At 44.4% G+C, this 18,233-nt stretch overlaps 1 protein-coding gene across 13 annotated transcripts in view; it reads left to right on the top strand.

Moving 5' to 3' along the window:
• Positions 1-18,233, top strand: part of PPFIA1 (PTPRF interacting protein alpha 1) — a 117,363-nt gene that overhangs the window by 71,996 nt on the left and 27,134 nt on the right. For 5 of the 13 annotated variants that reach the window (XM_050758119.1, XM_050758118.1, XM_050758117.1 and 2 more), the window contains 5 exons: positions 88-311; positions 3,570-3,801; positions 9,934-10,085; positions 11,279-11,451; positions 11,802-11,895. In XM_050758119.1, coding sequence (XP_050614076.1) covers positions 88-311; positions 3,570-3,801; positions 9,934-10,085; positions 11,279-11,451; positions 11,802-11,895 — 875 coding nt within the window. Of the gene's footprint in view, positions 1-87; positions 312-3,569; positions 3,802-5,634; positions 5,752-6,708; positions 6,739-9,933; positions 10,086-11,278; positions 11,452-11,801; positions 11,896-18,233 lie in introns of all 13 variants that reach the window. The other 8 variants (XM_050758109.1, XM_050758107.1, XM_050758111.1 and 5 more) reach the window with 3 other exon arrangements.

Below are 18,233 nucleotides of genomic sequence, written 5' to 3'. Positions count from 1 at the left end.
AAAGAATTTATAAATTTCTGATAGATTTATGTTTCTACAACTAATGTTGTTACTTTATCTGCTGAGATTTGGTTTTCTTGTTTATAGGTACAGACTCTTAATGAGCAGGATTGGGAACGTGCCCAGCAAGCTAGTGTCTTGGCAAATGTAGCACAAGCATTCGAGAGTGATGCTGACGTGTCTGATGGTGAAGATGACAGGGACACTCTCCTCAGCTCAGTTGACCTGCTGTCGCCCAGCGGCCAGGCCGACGCGCACACGCTAGCCATGATGCTTCAGGAGCAGCTGGACGCCATCAACAGAGAGATCAGGTGTGTGCAGCCATGCATGACACTCACCACACGCGTGGGTGTCTCTGAGGAATCTCATCCTGCCTGGAAAAGTCTGGATGAAATACTATTAACATTTCTAAGTGTTCCATAATAATAGAACTTACTTAACTTCTGTTTTAAGAATTTTAAGTTCTGAAATTGCCCTTGAATATAAAATTCAAGTAACCAGGGCACTCTCCCCACAGTCACGGCACTGGTACCTTTCGGTAGAACATTGTGGGACCTGAGAGGTGTTCAGTCCTTCCCCTGGGAGGGTGCCTGAAGGGGCTCTGGGCCCGCCCGGCTCCCACTGCCGTCCTGAGAGCTGCACTTGGAAGGCCATGTGAGCTGAGCACATCTGGAGGAGGCCGATCGGCCTACCTTCCTGACCCGGAGTGCAGATGAAAGGTGTGCACGGCGGTGGACTGGAAAGAGATGACAGACTGAAGCCTGCCTTGGATGAACAGCCTCCACAGGCCAGTGCCACTCACTAGAGAGACCAGTGCTCAGAACAAGTGCATGCCAGAGCGAGCACATAGGGTGGGAAGGGAGAGGGAGGGTTGCTTATCAACCCCCTTCTGGTCTGAGTGTCCCTCGTTGACCCTGAACCCTGAAAGGAGCGCGTTGCCGTCACCTGCCGTGTGTGCAGCCTCCTGCACAGAAGAGGCTGTGTGTAGTGCGTCCGTCAACCTCACGTGTTCAGGTCCCATCACACAGTGGCCTGGCACAGAACGCTGGAGCTCTTCCGGAGTGCACGCGCCACTCCAGTGTGCCTTTCCCTGTGTGAAGTTAACACGGACAGTGAGTGCTCAGAGTGCAGGTTTGCCCTCTAGTCTCATCAGTATTTTAAAGGGTTTTTCTTTAGCAACTTTAGCAGTTACAATGAAGAACTTCCAAAATGGGCCAACTGTAGAATGGAATCCAAGAATTGCTTTTATATTGACAAAGAGACCAGTAAACCCTGCCCACGCTGGCTTGGCCTAGGGACACAGCAGTGTGACCAGGGGGTGCCTGGGATCTACCCCCCAGGCCCTGACCTGACGTGCCGCTTGGCCAGCCTGAATCCAAGTGAGGAACAGGTGTGTGCCTGGAGTCCTGTGGCGGGTCTGGGTGGGGTGCTGCCAGGACTTGGTTGTGAAGTTTATGCGGGTAGAGGTGCCAGTCCTGAGAGAACAGGAGGTAAAGAAGAGAAGGTTAAGAGAAACATCAACAAGAGCTGTATTACTCCAGCTTTTTTTTTATTAAAAAAAAATAGGGCTGTATGTTCTGAAGTAAGAAGTTGGTATGCTGCTGGTGTTTTTGACTTTATAAACTCCCATTTCATGTGCCATGTTGAAAACTGGTGAAGAGGCCCCTGCAGCAATCTGTTGCCAGGCATGGGGGCCCTTTGAAGGAGGAGGTGCAAAATAATACGATGCGTTCAGAAAGATAGTCTTTCCTCATCATTATGGGAGCTGGGAAAGGATTATATACCTTTTGTTTTTATTTTTATTTTTATTTTTATTTTTGGAGACGGAGTCTTGCTCTGTCGCCCAGGCTGGAGTGCAGTGGCCGGATCTCAGCTCACTGCAAGCTCCGCCTCCTGGGTTCACGCCATTCTCCGGCCTCAGCCTCCCGAGTAGCTGGGACTACAGGCGCCCGCCACCTCGCCCGGCTAGTTTTTTGTATTTTTTTTAGTAGAGACGGGGTTTCACCGTGTTATCCAGGATGGTCTCGATTTCCTGACCTCGTGATCCGCCCGTCTCGGCCTCCCAAAGTGCTGGGATTACAGGCTTGAGCCCCCGCGCCCGGCCTGGTTTTATTTTTTATAATGTATCACTAGATAAAAGTGCTTCCTCTTTATGCAGAAAGCTGACCTGGTGCAAATGTTCTGTCCACTGACCTGTGGATTTTCTTCCATTAATAATGATTAGAAATGTAAGTAGAGCTTTAATTGGAAGGGTTATTGCAAGGTTTCTATATTTTAATACTAGAATAATTATTATTGGCACAGTCAAATATGAAAACTGCTGTCTAGTGATCCACTCTAGGATAGAGGATCATTAATCTTGAATTCCAAATTTATGTAGCATGGTTGGCATGAATCCAGAAATTTAGATGAGGATGGTAGAGAATCCCATCAGATAACACTCTGGTTCAAATTTAAACTAAAAAAAAAAAAAACTCAGTATTTTAATTTAATCTAAACAGTTAAGTGTTTGGAAACTCCTAATTGCTTTGTGGATCTGTTCTTTATATTAGAGTTCCTGATTTCCAGTTGAAGAAATCTGTAGAAGTCTTCAGCTTTGCTCTAAGAATAGGGGAGATAAGGGTCATAAAATTTTAAAATATTGCTTAGTAAAGAAACTATTAATTGCAACCATAGGAAAAATTGCCATCCAGCCTTCTCCAAAATTTTAGTGTAAATAAGTAAAATCAAATATGAATGATATCCAGAACCAACAAGACTCAATGGAAGGTTTACTTTTTGTTGTTGTAAGATGTAGTACATTAAAAAAGATTGAGGCCAGTGTGGTGGCTTATGCCAGTAATCCCACCACTTTGGGAGGAGGCTGAGGTTGGAGGATGGCTTGAAGCCAGGAGTTTGAGTCCAGCCTTGGCAACATAGGAAGACCTCGTCTGCACAAAACATTTTTTAAAAATGAGCCAGGCGTGGTGGTGCATACCTGTTTCCCCAGCTACTTGGGAGGCTGAGGCGGGAGGATCCCTTGAGCCCGGGAGTTGGAAGCTGCAGTGAGCTGTGATCATGCTACTGTACTCCAGCCAGGATGAGAGAGTGAGACTGTGTCTCAAAAAATATAAAAATTAGGCCGGGCGCGGTGGCTCACGCCTGTAATCCCAGCACTGTGGGAGGCTGAGGCGGGCGGATCACAAGGTCAGAAGTTCGAGACCAGTCTGGCCAACATGGTGAAACTAAAAATACAAAAAATTAGCCGGGCATGGTGGCGCATGCCTGTAATCGCAGCTACTTGGGAGGCTGAGGCAGGAGAATTGTTTGAACCCAGGAGGTGGAGGTTGCAGTGAGCTGAGATCGCGCCATTGCACTCTAGCCTGGGCAACAGAGCGAGACTCCATCTCAAAACAAACAAAAACATAAAAATTTTAAAAGAGTAGGACATTTTTGCTGAAGTGTTCATTGAGTAACTTATTATTGGAGTTTACTCATAGTAATACAGAGTATAAGCATGGTCTTTCTCATGCAAACACATTAATCTGTTTGCCGAAACGGGAGGACTGACTGCTTTTGTTTTATTTTAGGTTGATTCAGGAAGAAAAAGAAAACACAGAGCAGCGGGCAGAGGAGATTGAAAGTCGAGTTGGCAGCGGAAGTCTAGACAATCTTGGTCGTTTTAGATCAATGAGCTCCATTCCCCCCTACCCTGCTTCCTCACTTGCTAGCTCCTCCCCTCCGGGCAGTGGGCGCTCCACCCCACGAAGGATCCCTCACAGCCCAGCCCGGGAAGTGGACAGACTGGGCGTCATGACCCTTGTACGTATCCGCCCTTTCCCTGCTGTGGCTGCCCTCAGCATACCTGTATGAAATTTTGGACACTACAAATCTACCCACAAGAAAATCAAGTACATTCATTATTCTAAGAGGTTCAAGATTATAAAAACTAGTTATTATTTAATCATTCAGTTATGACAAACTAATTTTAACATTTGGGACTGGGCATGGTGGCTCACGCCTGTGATTCCTCAAACTTTGGGAGACTAAGGTGGGCAGATCACTTGAGCCCAGGAGGTCAAAACCAGCTGGGCAACATGGCAAAACCCTGTCTTTACAAAAAGTAGCTGGGCATGGTGGTGTATGCCTGTAGTCCCAGCTACTCTGGAGGCTGAGGCGGGAGGATCACCTGAGCCTAGGAGGTTGAGGCTACAGTGAGCCATGATTGCATCACTGCCCTCCAGCCTGGGCAGCAGAGTGAGACCCTATCTGAAAACAAATCCCAAAAAATATTAAATTTTTTTTTAATATTTGGCTGACCAGGCTAGCAATACACCATTTGTTTGTGTGACATTAGGCATGACAACTGTGCAAAAGTACAGCAGCCAGAAGGGGAAATATTTTCTGTTTTCTAGGAAAAACTACTTAGCAAAAGTAAATAAAGGCGGACATCAGAGTATATGGGAAAATGTATAAAGGGAGTCAGTGCATTTCTTTCCTTTTGGAGTGCCCAGCCAGCTTCCAGGGCATCTACTACCGGAAAAAAAAAAAAAAAAAAAAAAAAGGAAAACATGCAAAATGGGTTCTGCATGTGAAGCCGTGAACAAGCTAGCTGCTTCGTGGCTCCCTAAGGAAGCAGATGGGCTTCTTCCCTTCGCAGCTTAGGGTCACCTCTCACCTGGAAATGCGATGACCTTCTGGTGTTTGGCGTTTGCAAAGTGTGCGGGTCTGAGGAATGTTTAAAACTTTCCTGTGGGCCTGGCACGGTGTCTCACGCCTGTAATCCCAGCACTTTGGGAGGTCAAGGTAGGAGGATTGCTTGAGCTAGGAGTTAAGAGACCAGCCTGGGCAACATAATGAGAACCCCATCTTTATTTAAAAAAACAAAAAACAAAAAAACCATCTTGTATATTTAGGATTTGTCAGTATGCTGTCAATGAAATATTTCATAATTAGACGATTTGCTTTTTAACTGCGCTTCTATCATATTTTTTCCCGTTACCATCTATTCTCATTTTTAGTTGTGTTGTTAGCCAGCATGCAATTAAATCGATGGTGAATCATTTTAGTGGCATATGAGGTGGTAACTAGTCTATTTTGCAGTGTTTTGAAATACTGTTTTTATAATTTACATCATCTAATTAGGTAATATTTTAAACTCTTTGACTGTTTTATTTGTGGTTTTATGCTTATTTCTGTCCAGAAAATTTGTTTTTTTTTTTTTTTTTTTTTTTTTTTTGAGACGGAGTCTCGCTCTGTCGCCCAGGCTGGAGTGCAGTGGCCGGATCTCAGCTCACTGCAAGCTCCGCCTCCCGGGTTCACGCCATTCTCCTGCCTCAGCCTCCCGAGTAGCTGGGACTACAGGCGCCCGCCACCTCGCCCGGCTAGTTTTTTTGTATTTTTGTAGTAGAGACGGGGTTTCACCGTGTTAGCCAGGATGGTCTCGATCTCCTGACCTCGTGATCCGCCCGTCTCGGCCTCCCAAAGTGCTGGGATTACAGGCTTGAGCCACCGCGCCCGGCCAAGAATTTGTAAAAACAGTTGTGTATGTTTATATATTTTTTCTGGTTTTGTAATTCCGTATGCTGGCTGACAGTCTCTATGCTTCCGACATTGGTTTTGATTTCCTGTCATCCTTTTGTTTTATTATTTTAGCCATCTCCAGATTCATTTTTAATCCAGACCTCAGGTCCCCATCAGTCTGTAGTTTACTCATCCACCTCCCCTCCCAGTTCCACCCCATGCTATAGCGATTCTTCACAGCATGCTCAGGTAACCACGCAACTGTGTGTGTTCGATCATGTGTGAGTCTGTGCTGTGATGACTTTATTAATGGGTTGCTTTTCTCTTAGTTAAAAGTATCTTTTTCTCAATGATAATAAATTTAAATTAGTGTATTACTATATAGTAAGTATGGATACAGGCAAGACATAGGTGTTTAAGAGTGTTTTTACTCAAATTATGTAGGATTTCTGTAATTCATAAGTGTTTCCTACATAAATAATCTAAGCGTAGACTTAATGGAAGCTGTTTACACAGACAGTATGCTTTCTGGTTCTGATGATTGTATTCAAGACTGTAAATCTCATCAGCTTGTTGAATCTCATCAGCTGCTGTCTCTAATAGGTTATTTTTAAATTAAAATATCTTACTTGAATCATAGGATGGATGTAAAGATTCTACCTAACATTATGCTAGCTTTTGTTCTTATATATTTTCACAGGATACCTTGCTTTAAGCAATAACTTTATTTTTGAGAAGTGGTAAATCAAATTCTAGGTAAGGATTTCACATTAATGTCCAACAGGTGATTAACTAAAAGTAGGTTTGTTCAGTTTTATAATTGGTATTGCAGTAACTTCGTCATCAGTTGGAATATTTTTAATTATAATATGGATTTTATTAAAGAAAACTAAGTTATAGAGAGATTTGGCTTAGAATAGATGATTGTTAGGGTCGTTTATTATATAGAATGCCATATTTTAATAAAACACAAGAAATAGAATTTTATCTAAGTAATAATTTATAGTGTTTCTCTAATAAACCTTTAATAACTTGTATTTAAATTTTTTGGTGAAAAAATGGTTCTGTATCCAATTACATTTTCTCTAAATCGTGTCTCCTGTCATTTCTATTTTAATATATTTGCTTATACTGATCCTTGAACTTCTAACTTCAAAGTGTATAGTAAATCTGGTTTCTCTTCATTTCTTTGCACGCATCTATCAGCCTAGTGATTTAAGGAAACATCGTAGAAAGGTAAATTATTTAGTAATTTAACGTATCTTTGTATCTCAATAATGTATTGAAGAGTACCTATCATATTTTACATAAATACAGCATTATGTAGTTGTATAATAATGAACGGTTGGCATTTTAATGGAGGTGTCTAAAGTGACCTAGCACCTTACTGGATGATGGTTCTATTGGAAATTAGTCATTAGTGGTTTTCACAGAACACTGGGACAAATGTAACAGTTTGCCATTCTCTCACCTTTTTAGCCTTCTAGTCATCACATGCTTATTCATGGTAGACGTAGTTTTAAAAATAAGAAATTACTCGTGCAAAGCTATGGATTGTAGATTCGGGGGGACCCATTTTTGTAATAGTCACAGCTAGCGTTGGGCTCTTGCCGTATGCTGGGCACTGTGCTGAGTGTTTCCCCAGTCTGGTGCAGGCTGAGTGTCCCTGATCTGAGATGCTCAGGGCCAGAGGGATTTCAGATTTCAGATTTGTTTGAATTTTGAAATATTTGCATTACACTTACTAGTTGAGCCTCTCAAATCTGAAAATCCAAAATCTGAAATGCTCCATTGACCGTTTCCTTCAAGCATCATGTCAGCACTCAAATTAGAGATTTTGGAGCATTTTGAATTTCAAATTTTTGGGTTTGGGATGCTCAACCCGTATTTAATCCCCATACACATCCCCGTGAGGTTACTGTTGTTATCCCCATTTTACAGATGTGGAAACTAAAGCTTAGAGAGGCCCCACAGTGCACAGTGCTGATTTGAGTTCAGATTTGTCTGATTTCAAAATCTGACAGGTGACCGCTTCACCATCTAGCCTTACTTGTCTCAGATACTCTGACCTCCCTGGCAGCATTCCCACAGAAGGAGGCCCAAGACCACTTCTCTTTAGAGATAACTGTGGATTGGGCCTTCCTGTTCTCGAAGGAAGTAGAGTACATTAAGAGCAGATCTGCTCGGTGGCTGTTCTTTATGTTGACCCAAAATCTCCCCCTCATAACTTTCACACTCTGGTCTTTATTCTGTGCTGGTGTCTGAAACCCGCCTGATGATGCGGTGACTGGACAGCTGTTTAGATACCTAAAGGCATCTGTCTCTGACAAAAGCGTGGGACCTGGTCAGCAACTGTCTGTGAGCTCTCTGTTGGATGATTTAGTGAAACTGCTTGGGTTCGGATCCCAGTTTAATCACTGATGAGTTTGTGAGCTGGGGTCTGTTTCTACCTCGGTTTGCTCTCCTGAGAAGTGAAGATGATGATAGAACAGTGCCACTTAAAGTGGCATTGGACCTGTGGCTGGCTGTGGTGAGATAAGGAGCTTACACCAGCAGCAAAAGACACAGAGCACGGCCTTCAGTTCAGCTGACTTCTATTGGATTGTGTTTTCTTTATTTTTTGATAGCAAGATTTTCTCAGTGAAGGAAGCATCATGTTGATTGATACTTAGGCATGATAACCTGGCCCTGTTGGTCACTGGTAACTTCAGCGTGCTGCTTGGTGGCTTTGAGGAGCCTAGTCCTTGGGTGGTTGTGAGGTTAAACCAGGTGTGCGTGCAGAGTGCCAGGCCTGGTGCCAGACCTGGTCCACAGAAGACTGTCGCCTTCATTCTCTGTGTCAGTGGTGTTGGTGTGGACCAAGAGGACTACCCTGCTCTCTAGTAGGCCTGAGCTGGGATGGAGGCGGAAGTCTGGCACGTGACAGCACTACAGCGTACGGAGGAGTGCAGAGGGCGGTGTGTGGGGGAGTGCGGAGAGTGGCGTGTGGAGGGATGCGGTGGGCAGCGCTGGCCAGGCTCTCGGGGCTTTCCCCAGACTCTGTTAACAGCTTACAGCCGGCTGCATGTCAGCTTGCCCTGTACCCTGTTTTTGGTTTTGTTTTTTTAAAACAGATGATTGTTTCAACCTGAATTTTGAAACTTAAGCTTCATATTGATAATTTCTAGATATGAAAGCCTTTCATTGTCTTGTGATTGTAACTGGAAAGTAGGAAAGGGTGCAGGATTCATTTGCATTTTAACTGTCAGTTGAGATTTGTCCTAAATGAGCACAGCTCCATTTTGCATTGAATGCACTTGGTCCTCCCTGAGCCACAGTGGGGCTACAGTAGGATTGATATACTTTACACAATCCCATTTAAAAAGCAGAAGTTCAAACTGAGCCCAGTGGTACATGCTTGTAGTCCCACCTACTTTGGAGGCCGAGGCAGAAGGATCAGTTGAGCACAGGAGTTTGAGGCCGTAATGCAAAATGATCACATCTGCAAATAGCCACTGCAGTCCGGCCTGGGAATCATAGCAAGAACCTGGCTCTTAAAACATTTTTTAATAAAATAAAGTTTACCGTTCAAGTCTTGCTGTTTATAGTAATGCTTGCTCAACGTGTTTTATGAAATCTAGTCCCAATCAAAACCAGAAAACACAGATGTATAAGCAGGATCTGCCTAGACCCTGCAGGGGTGAGTCTGTTCACTGTTGTTGCCACCATCCTGCTCCCTCAGCACATGGGCATATTCATGCTCCACTGCAAAAACGAAAAACCCTGGGAGTCTGGCAAAGATCATCTTGTAATGATAAGCCTGGAAGTATTTTCTTTTAAGCCATATTGAAGAAAAATGTTTAAACTGCATAGAAGTGCTTCAGTTTATAGTGTCCAGTCCAAACATTATTGAGAAATATGAGCCATAGACATGTGTATGGGTGGCCATGGGCTGTTCCTTGTTTATTTTTTACCCTTTCAGACAAAAAGGTATTTGACAATTTTGCCCCAGAGGTTTCTGCCGTCTCTAGAGTGTCTTTCGAAGTACATCAGGAGGTAAACGTTGCTGGCTCTTCATTAGTGCGAGTTAATGCTGTCTGACATTTGTAACGGTATGGTTTATAGGTGTTGTTCGGATCTCTGCAGCTGAGTGACTGTCCTCATAATGTGCCTAGGATAACCTTGGGCTGCATGGAGGAGGCTGAGGATGAGGGGCATCCCTGTGTCCTGCTGGGCCCAGTGCACGCTCGTGGGGAGGCAGACCAGGAGTCTGACGGCTCTGTGGTGCTGTGCTGCGTGGCCCTTCAGAATGGTGCCAGACTGAAACAAGACTTTCTGTGCTGGCAGAAAGCACAGCGAATCCATTTTCAAAAGAAGTTTATGGCTATTATTTAAGGCCTGAGTTTTTCACAGTCTGCTATTAACTGGCTTTGCGCTTCTCTCACCCTTCAGTTGCCACCTTCCAGAGAAGAGGTACGAGATGACAAGACAACCATAAAGTGTGAAACCTCCCCGCCTTCCTCCCCGAGAGCCCTTCGGTTAGACCGGCTGCACAAAGGGGCGCTGCACACCGTCAGCCACGAGGACATCAGGGACGTAAGGAAGTAAGGAGCCTGCAGCAGCCCCGTGCAGAGCGTACTTGTCTTTTCCTTTCCAGTGTTGAGAAATCGACGAATCTTTTCTTGACTAAAACAATGATTTTCTAGAATTGTCTGTTAATTCAGTTGAGTGTATTTACACGTTACACTTAGAATGCCTACCACTGCTCTGGGCTACGGTGAAATCCAGCAGAAAATGCATATCTGTTTGGGCAAGCTTAGTCTGGAAAGGAAGGAGTTAAATGATATCAGCAAGTTTTGGAAAAACTTCATGTCTTCAGAGTCTACAAATTGACTGCTTTCTATTCTTGATGGAGAGTTTGGCAAGCAAATGACAGACTTGGGATTGGAACCGCCCTCTAGGACAACCCGTGCCTTTCAGACGCCCTCTTGCGCCTTTTATAAGCTGTGGAGAGTTCCAAGTTGTACTTACCCATTTACTGAGTGTCCCCACTCAGGAAACCAATCAGCTGTTTTGTTACTATTATGCCATCTATGCTCTCTTTTTTTTTTCTTTTTGAGACAGTCTCACTCTATTGTCCAGGCTGGAGTGCAGTGGCATGATCTTGGCTCATCACAGCCTCCGCCTCCCCGGTAGCTAGGACTGCAGGCGCACGCCACCATGCCCGGCTACTTTTTGTATTTTTAGTAAAGATGGGGTATTACCATGCTGGCCAGGCTGGTCTTGAACTCCTGAGCTCATGATCCGCCAGCCTTGGCCTCCCAAAATGCTGGGATTACAGGTGTGAGCCACCGCGCCTAGCCCCTCTTTTTTCAAACTCCATTGGATTTCAGTTCTGTGCCAGGCAATATGCAGGGGAGGCATGTATATTAATTTTTGCAGTAACCCCTCAGGCAGTTAACATTGCCACGTTTCTCAGCTGAGCAGAGTAATGCTCAGGGCAGTTGTGGGAGCTGCTGGAGGGGTAGCAGGCGGACCACTGAGTTTTGGCACCTGATGGCGCGGAGTCAGGGCCTCCCCTGGAGGGAAGGGGAGCTCCGTGTCAGAGAGTCTCAGCTGCCCAGAATGGGTCTCTGTGCTGGCCTCACCGGGAGCCTGCCTTTGTCATGCATGATGCACTTGGTGAGGAAGATGTGTGTGAAAGAGACTGGAAGTGCTTGTAGGGAAGTTTGCAACTGTTAATATGTGAAGTATCCTACAAGGGCACATGGTAAAGATCCGTTTTCTTTCCTCGAAGCTCCACAGGCTCCCAGGACGGTCCCGTGAGCAATCCCAGCAGTAGCAACAGTAGCCAGGACTCACTCCACAAAGCCCCAAAGAAGAAAGGCATTAAGTCCTCCATTGGCCGCTTGTTTGGCAAGAAAGAAAAGGGCCGACCTGGACAAACCGGCAAAGAAGCATTAGGACAAGGTTGGTTGGTTTTCCGCACCCTTCCCAGCAGCCACGGGTCGGGGAGGAAGGCACTGCCTTCGGTGCCAGCAGTTCCCATGCGGTGCTCTGGCAGCCGTGTGCTCTCCAGGGAGCAGCAGCTGTGAAGGCCTGGGAGCTAGAGAGCAGCGGTTTATGCTCACTTGCCACTCAGGTACCACACGTTTTCTGTCTTTGAGCATTTTTGTCTTGCGCATTTGGTTGTCTAGTCAGAAACTTAGGCTTAAGAAATGATTTCCCTCTGAACCTGCAAATATTCATCCGCCTATTTATGAAAACATAGAACTTTGTCATGCTGATTTTTACTTCTGGGCTGTTCTGCTTCCTCATAGCTGGCGTTTCCGAGACAGATAATTCATCTCAGGATGCCTTGGGACTTAGCAAATTGGGAGGACAGGCTGAAAAAAATCGTAAACTTCAAAAAAAGTAAGCTTTGTATTATTTATTCATCTCATTGCATGGTTTTCAGTTGTGCCTAAGCTCTAAGTAGTGTTTGTTAATTATAATATGTAGCTGTGTATATATACATTGTATTCTGAAAGCTTTACCTACAGCCTTAGTTAAGCCGTACTTTCTGGAAGATTTAGAGTGTTTGTGAAATTTCGAAGAAACTCACACTGGTATCCCTATTGTCTTGGAAAGTTGTCCAACTAGGAGATAGGATGGGTGGGAGTTGGACTCGGCTGCCTGAGCACTGGAGTCGGCCCTGGCACCTGCTCAGGTTCACTTTGTGACGTCGAGGAAGTGACTTAGCATCTCTGTGCTTCAGTTTTCTCATCTGTAAAGTGGGGATCCTAGTAGTACATACCTTGTATGGCTTTTATGAGAATTAAATGGGATGATATGCATGAAGTTACTTAAACAGTGCCAGCAAGTCATAAACAAGTTGTAACTGTGGCCACTACAGCGACTGTTGTTTGCCAGCATTCAGCATTTGCTCTTCATGCTAGTAATCTGCCTGAAACATTTGTCATGTTGCATTTTTTTCTCTTCTATATATTTTGTACTTTTATCTCAGAGAGACTCCAGATTTTATAGCCTGTTTATTAAGTTTTAATTCTAAACTAAGTCTGCTTCTGACAATAAGCTGTAATATTTGGGATGGCTTTCAACAAAGGAGCACAGGCATTGTGATGCCCTGGGGTGAGGGCATGGAGGAATCAGGTTCCTGTCCCTGGGCCTTCTGGGGTGTGGGGTGAGTTGTGTGTTGGCTGACCGTAGATGAACTAGATAGGCTGAGACAATGCCCGAGTGAGCTAACAAACGACGAACAAAACTAAAGCCACTTCTGTAATAAAATAAGCAGTTTGTGTAGTCTATGGGGTAAGGCCTGAGCTTGAGAAATGTGGAAGATGGTAACGCCAGGCTTTGAGACAGGGTGAAACTTGATGGGCTGTGTGATGACTCTGAGTGTGGGAAAAATCATCTGGCCACTTTTAAGTGCCCTGAGAAACCAACGCTCATCTGGAAATTGGGGCCCAAAGACACTGGTTCCCAGAAGCACCAGAGCCTGCAGGGACCCTCTGCCCTAGAGGCCCCTTTGCCTTTAGCCCCCAGAGTTGCCGGCTGATTTTTTCTGTTGTGAAATCTGTCTCATTTTAGTTTTCTTTTCAAAGCCTTTATAAATAACTTTATTGATTATATTTTAGGTAAAATGCTCTTAAATGTTAACAATACCATAGGAATACTCAGGTGTTTTGGTTTCCTGTAAATGGAAATTTATAGAAACCACTTAACAGCAAAATCTGATTTGAACATTGCTATGCTTGAACTGTGTAAGAATGTTTTTTTTGTTTGTTTGCTTTTGAGACGGAGTCTCACTCTGTCTCCCAGGCTGGAGTGCAGTGGTGCGATCTTGGTTCACTGCAAGCTCCACCTCCCGTGGTCACGCCATTCTCCTGCCTCAGCCTCCCAAGTAGCTGGGACTACAGGCACCCGCCACCACACCCAGCTAATTTTTTTGTATTTTTAGTAGAGACGGGGTTTCACCGTGTTAGCCAGGATGGTCTCCATATCCTGACCTCATGATCCACCCACCTCGGCCTCCCAAAGTGCTGGGATTACAGGCATGAGCCACTGCGCCCAGCCAAGAATGTTTTAAAATAACTTGGGTAATTGCCATTTGGCCCTGTGAAACTTAATGTTAGGACTAAACTTTCTGCCTCCTGGAAACATCCTAGGAAAATTTCATTCCTTAGATTTTGCTAATGTTACTGTTTTTATTATAGTAAGTATGAGGAAGTGAAATAAAACTTCTCTGTCCTTTATGTTGTGCTTGGGATCCATGTGGAAGTTCTGAAATGTACCAGCTCCTTAGTGGGGAAAATTTCCAAGTACAAAGATTATGTGTCTGACTATAGAGGGCAGTTTCATTTCTTTCACTTAAACTGAGATAAAATTGATTTTAGAAAAAGTGCTTGATTGATTGATTAATTGATTGAGATGAAGTCTCTCACTGTGTCGCCCAGGCTGGAGTGCAATGGCACGATTCTGGCTCACTGCAACCTCCACCTCCTGGTTTCAGGTGATTCTCCTGCCTCAGCCTCCCAGTAGCTGGAATTACAAGTGTGTGCCACCATGCCCAGCTAATTTTTTAGAATTTTTAGTAGAGACGGGGTTTCACCATGTTGGCCAGGCTGGTTTTGAATTCCTGACCTCAAGTGATCTGTCCACCTCTGCCTCCCAAAGTGTTGAGATTACAGGCATGAGCCACCGCGCCCGGCCTAAGGTATCTACATATAAATGTGAAAAAAAGTTTGCGTTTTCCGGAAAAAGTATTATATGAATACAGTTTAATATTTATGCCATTCTTAAGAATGAAATTATATTTCTCAGAATTATTTTCTTCTTCTTAACCCCTGATTTCACTCAAAAGGTGCTTTTAACTGCAAAATTTACACAGCCAGATGCTTTCACTTACAGAGAATTTAAGGAACCTGGTGAGTTTGGTGGCAAGCTGATTTCAAGTTTTGTAAGACACAGTGTGGTGGGCGCTATTTGGTACCTGGGATACGTGGTAGTGAACCCGCAGGTCGGGGCTGGCTGTCCTAAAGACGTTCATCAGCTTTGATAGTGCCTAGCGATTCCACAGCACTTCTGGAATTCCCCAGGGTTATTGAAACGCCGTCTCTTGAAGTAACCTTGCTTTTAAAGTGTTCCCTTTTCATGTTCTCCTTTTTGTCTTCCTAGTGCTTTCTCAGGGTAATCAGACTTGGGAGATTTGCTGGGCTGCGTGTGGGCAGTCACCAGCCACAGGCTCTATGCTGAGCTTCCTGAGAGGATCTTTTTATTTTTTTATTTTCGCCCTTGCAAAATAAAAGAAGGCCCTTGCACGGTTGCCCAGGCTGAAGTGCAGTGGCACATTCACCACTCACTGCGGCCTTGACTTTTATTTTTAGTAGAGACAGCGGTCTGACTGTGTTGACCAGGCTGGTCTTGAACTCCTGGCCTCAAGTGATCTTCCTGCCTCTGCCTCTCAAAGTGTTGGGATTACAGGTGTGAGCCATCACATCTGGCCCAAGGATTTTTTTAGTTTTGCATGAGAAATGCTGATTCCATCCATTTCTCATCAGGGCGAGCCTACATCTTTCCTCAGGATTCTGCCAGTGTGCCATGGCCATGGAGCGTGGGAGGGGCTGTGGCTGGGTCACAGAACCGTACTTGTGGTGGTGGTATTTTTTTATGGTTTTTGGAGAGGGTCCTGCTCTGTCACCCAGGTGGCAACTGTACCTGTGAAAGCAAGTCTCGTTCACTGTGTGCAGGGTGCAGGGGATTGAACAGCTTCAGTCTTATGAAAGCAAGGCAATATATTTAGTTTGGATAGTTAAATGAAAGTACTTCCTCCCTATCCCTTACATACTGTTTGATCAGCAAAAACTCACACAAGCTTCTCATTATGAAAGACTTTACCATTATGCTATGTCTTAATTATAAAATGTACAACATTATTCACAAATTATATGACCTTTTTGCATTATAGCATTCTCAGTAGCCAGTGAAAGAGCCAAGTCTGAGATCAAGCAATAAAGGAGGAATGTAGTTGTTCATGTAAAGGAACAGCCCAGAGGGCCAGGGTGGAGTGGCCTCAGCCATCTCCAAGTTCTGGACTCTGCATCCCCTCGACACAGGGGACTTCTTCCATAATTGGAATAGTTCCCCCAGAGAGAACAGGGGCTCTGGTGTTCCCACCTGGAGTGTCAGCCCAGGGGTAAGGTCCCATGTTTGATCTTAAAGATCATGGACTGGTCTGATAGGGGAGGGGAGCCAGGACACACACTGAGGCCTGGGCCCGCCACCCAGATGGGGTCTCCTCTGCCTTCTCCCTAACTTCCTGTGACTCTTACACACATCCGTCTACCTCCACTGTTTTAACAGTGTTTCCACTGTTGCTTCTGGACCCAGAAGCGTCTCCATTCTGGAAAAGACTTTATGAAAGCTAGTGATCATTGCCAGGAAGATGGTACCGGTGAAGTCCAGGACAGTGTACACCAGTCTCCAAGTAATAGAAGTAAAGGATTATTTTTTGACAGTTATTTTTGTTTACAGTATCTATTACATGTTAAAAAATGAAGTATCTGGCAGAGTGCCAAGGCTGAGCATAAGCTGGAAGCCCTCCTGACTTGGCAGCAGTCAGATCCTCCTTGCTCCTTGGCCAGGCCACGGATGCTCAAGGCCTTAGCAGTTAACCAGATTGTCAGCATTCAGAGCTTTTTCTGGGATTGATGTGGCAGGAATTACCTGTACTACTTCCTAGACCCACCAGTGTGTGAAGGAAGCTCTACTGACTGTCGTTGAGGGGCATTTGTCCCAAGGGAACGAAAAGCAGGGTTTCAGCCACCACCTGGTGACTGGTGCCATGCAGTGTGCCCTTCCTCCCAACCCCTTCATTTCACGTCTTGCGATACCACTTCATACTCCTAAGAAAAGTCTGCGGCTATTGAAATGTATTGAAGAGCCAATATCAAATTTTTAGAAATAAGAGATTCTGTGGTATGTCTTACAGAAATTATTATAGAAAAAATGGACTAAAAGCAGCCTAGGGCTGTTTAAATGACTTGGGGATATCTTTATGTGCAAACCAAATGTACGTGTCCTCTCCGTTACAATGACATCTTCTCTCTGAGGCTTTTTATTTTTTTAAACAATTAGCCTCTTTGAAAGCCTTGTAGGTAAACACTTGAGAAATAAAATAAGATTCACCAAGCTTATAGTGTTATTTCTCAAATACCTATGTTAGACAACATTATGTTAACCGTGGGTATTTAAAAATGAGGCATATAGAATATTTCCGATCACATAAAGAGATCTGTGGCAGGACTGACGCCTGCCTGCCTCCTTGTGGTCACCAGTGACACATGGATTCTTGCATTCAGGATTCCCCTGCACTGAGAAAACTGTTAGGGTTTCAAATCTCCCGGGTAGGAGGCCTGTGGGTTAAGCCACAGATGACCCAGTGACTTGATTCAGCAAGAAATCAGCTAAATAGCAGTGTAGAGACAGCCATCCACTGCTTGCCTGCTAGATTAGATCATAACATTGTAGTGTTAAAAAGCTGCAATATTCTTTTTCCTTCTTTCTTTGGGTAAATGCTGAACGTTTTTAAAGATTCTCATTGAGATAGGCTACTTTGTTTAGACCAAGGTGTGGTTTCCTCTTTCCAGATAGTTGTCTTCATTGTTTAAAAAGGGAATTGTGATTGTTTTCCTTGAATGTCCTATACCTTGGATGTGAAGGCTCTGCTGCTGTTTTTTTGTTGTTGTTGATTTTTTTGTTGTTTGTTTTTTGAGATAGAGTCTTGCTCTATCACCCAGGCTGGAGTGCAATGGCATGATCTTAGCTCACTGCAAACTCTGCCTCCCGGGTTCAAGTGATTCTCCTGCCTCAGCCTCCCGAGTAGCTGTGATTACAGGCATGCGTCACCATGTCCAGTTAATTTTTTGTATTTTTTAGTAGAGATGGGGTTTCACCGTGTTAGCCAGGATGGTCTTGATCTCCTGACCTCATGATCCGCCCCCTTCAGCCTTCCAAAGTTCTGGGGTTACAGGCATGAGCCACCGCGCCCAGCCTCGGCTGGTGTTTTTAAAGTTGGTAATAATTCTTTGATTCTGTAAGGAGGTGGGGATTCTGTAGAGAATCAGAGGGAGTCATTCAGTGTTTTCTCACTCAGGCATTCTTTGTAGTGTGCACAGAACTAATGTGGAATGGATGGTGTTGATAATGTAAAACTGTAGAAGATGAAAGGAAAATGATGAGAATTTATAGTCATGTCTCAGAGTCTGTGGGGGATTGGTTCCAGGACCCCTCCTGAAGACCCAAATCCATGGAAGCTTAAGTCTCCTGTATAAAATGTCACGGTGTTTCCATATAACATAGGCATAATCTCCCGTAGACTTCAAATCGTCTCTAGGTTCCTTATAATACCCAGTGGAATGTAAATACTTTGTAAATAGCTGTTGTGCTATATTGATTTTTATTGTTTTTTCCCACTGAATATTTTTGATCTGCAGTTGGTTGAATGTGTGGATGTGGAAGCCACAGATACAGAGGGCAGACTGCGTACTGTTAGACTTTTGCAAATGCTCAGAACATTTTGTTAACTTATTTTATATATGCATATAATAGTGGTTCCTTGATTTTGTTTTTGTTTTTGCTGGTTTTAATTTTTGTTTTTTAGAGATAGGGTCTCACTCTGTTGCCTAGGCTGGAGTGCAGTGGCACAGTCATGGCTTACTGTAGCCTCGGCCTCCTGGACTCAGGCAGTCCTT

The sequence above is a fragment of the Macaca thibetana genome, chromosome 14 (assembly GCF_024542745.1).
Source record: "Macaca thibetana thibetana isolate TM-01 chromosome 14, ASM2454274v1, whole genome shotgun sequence".
NCBI classification, from domain to species: domain Eukaryota; kingdom Metazoa; phylum Chordata; class Mammalia; order Primates; family Cercopithecidae; genus Macaca; species Macaca thibetana.
Note: the sequence above shows the minus strand (reverse complement) of the source record. Positions and strands in the feature narration are given on the sequence as shown.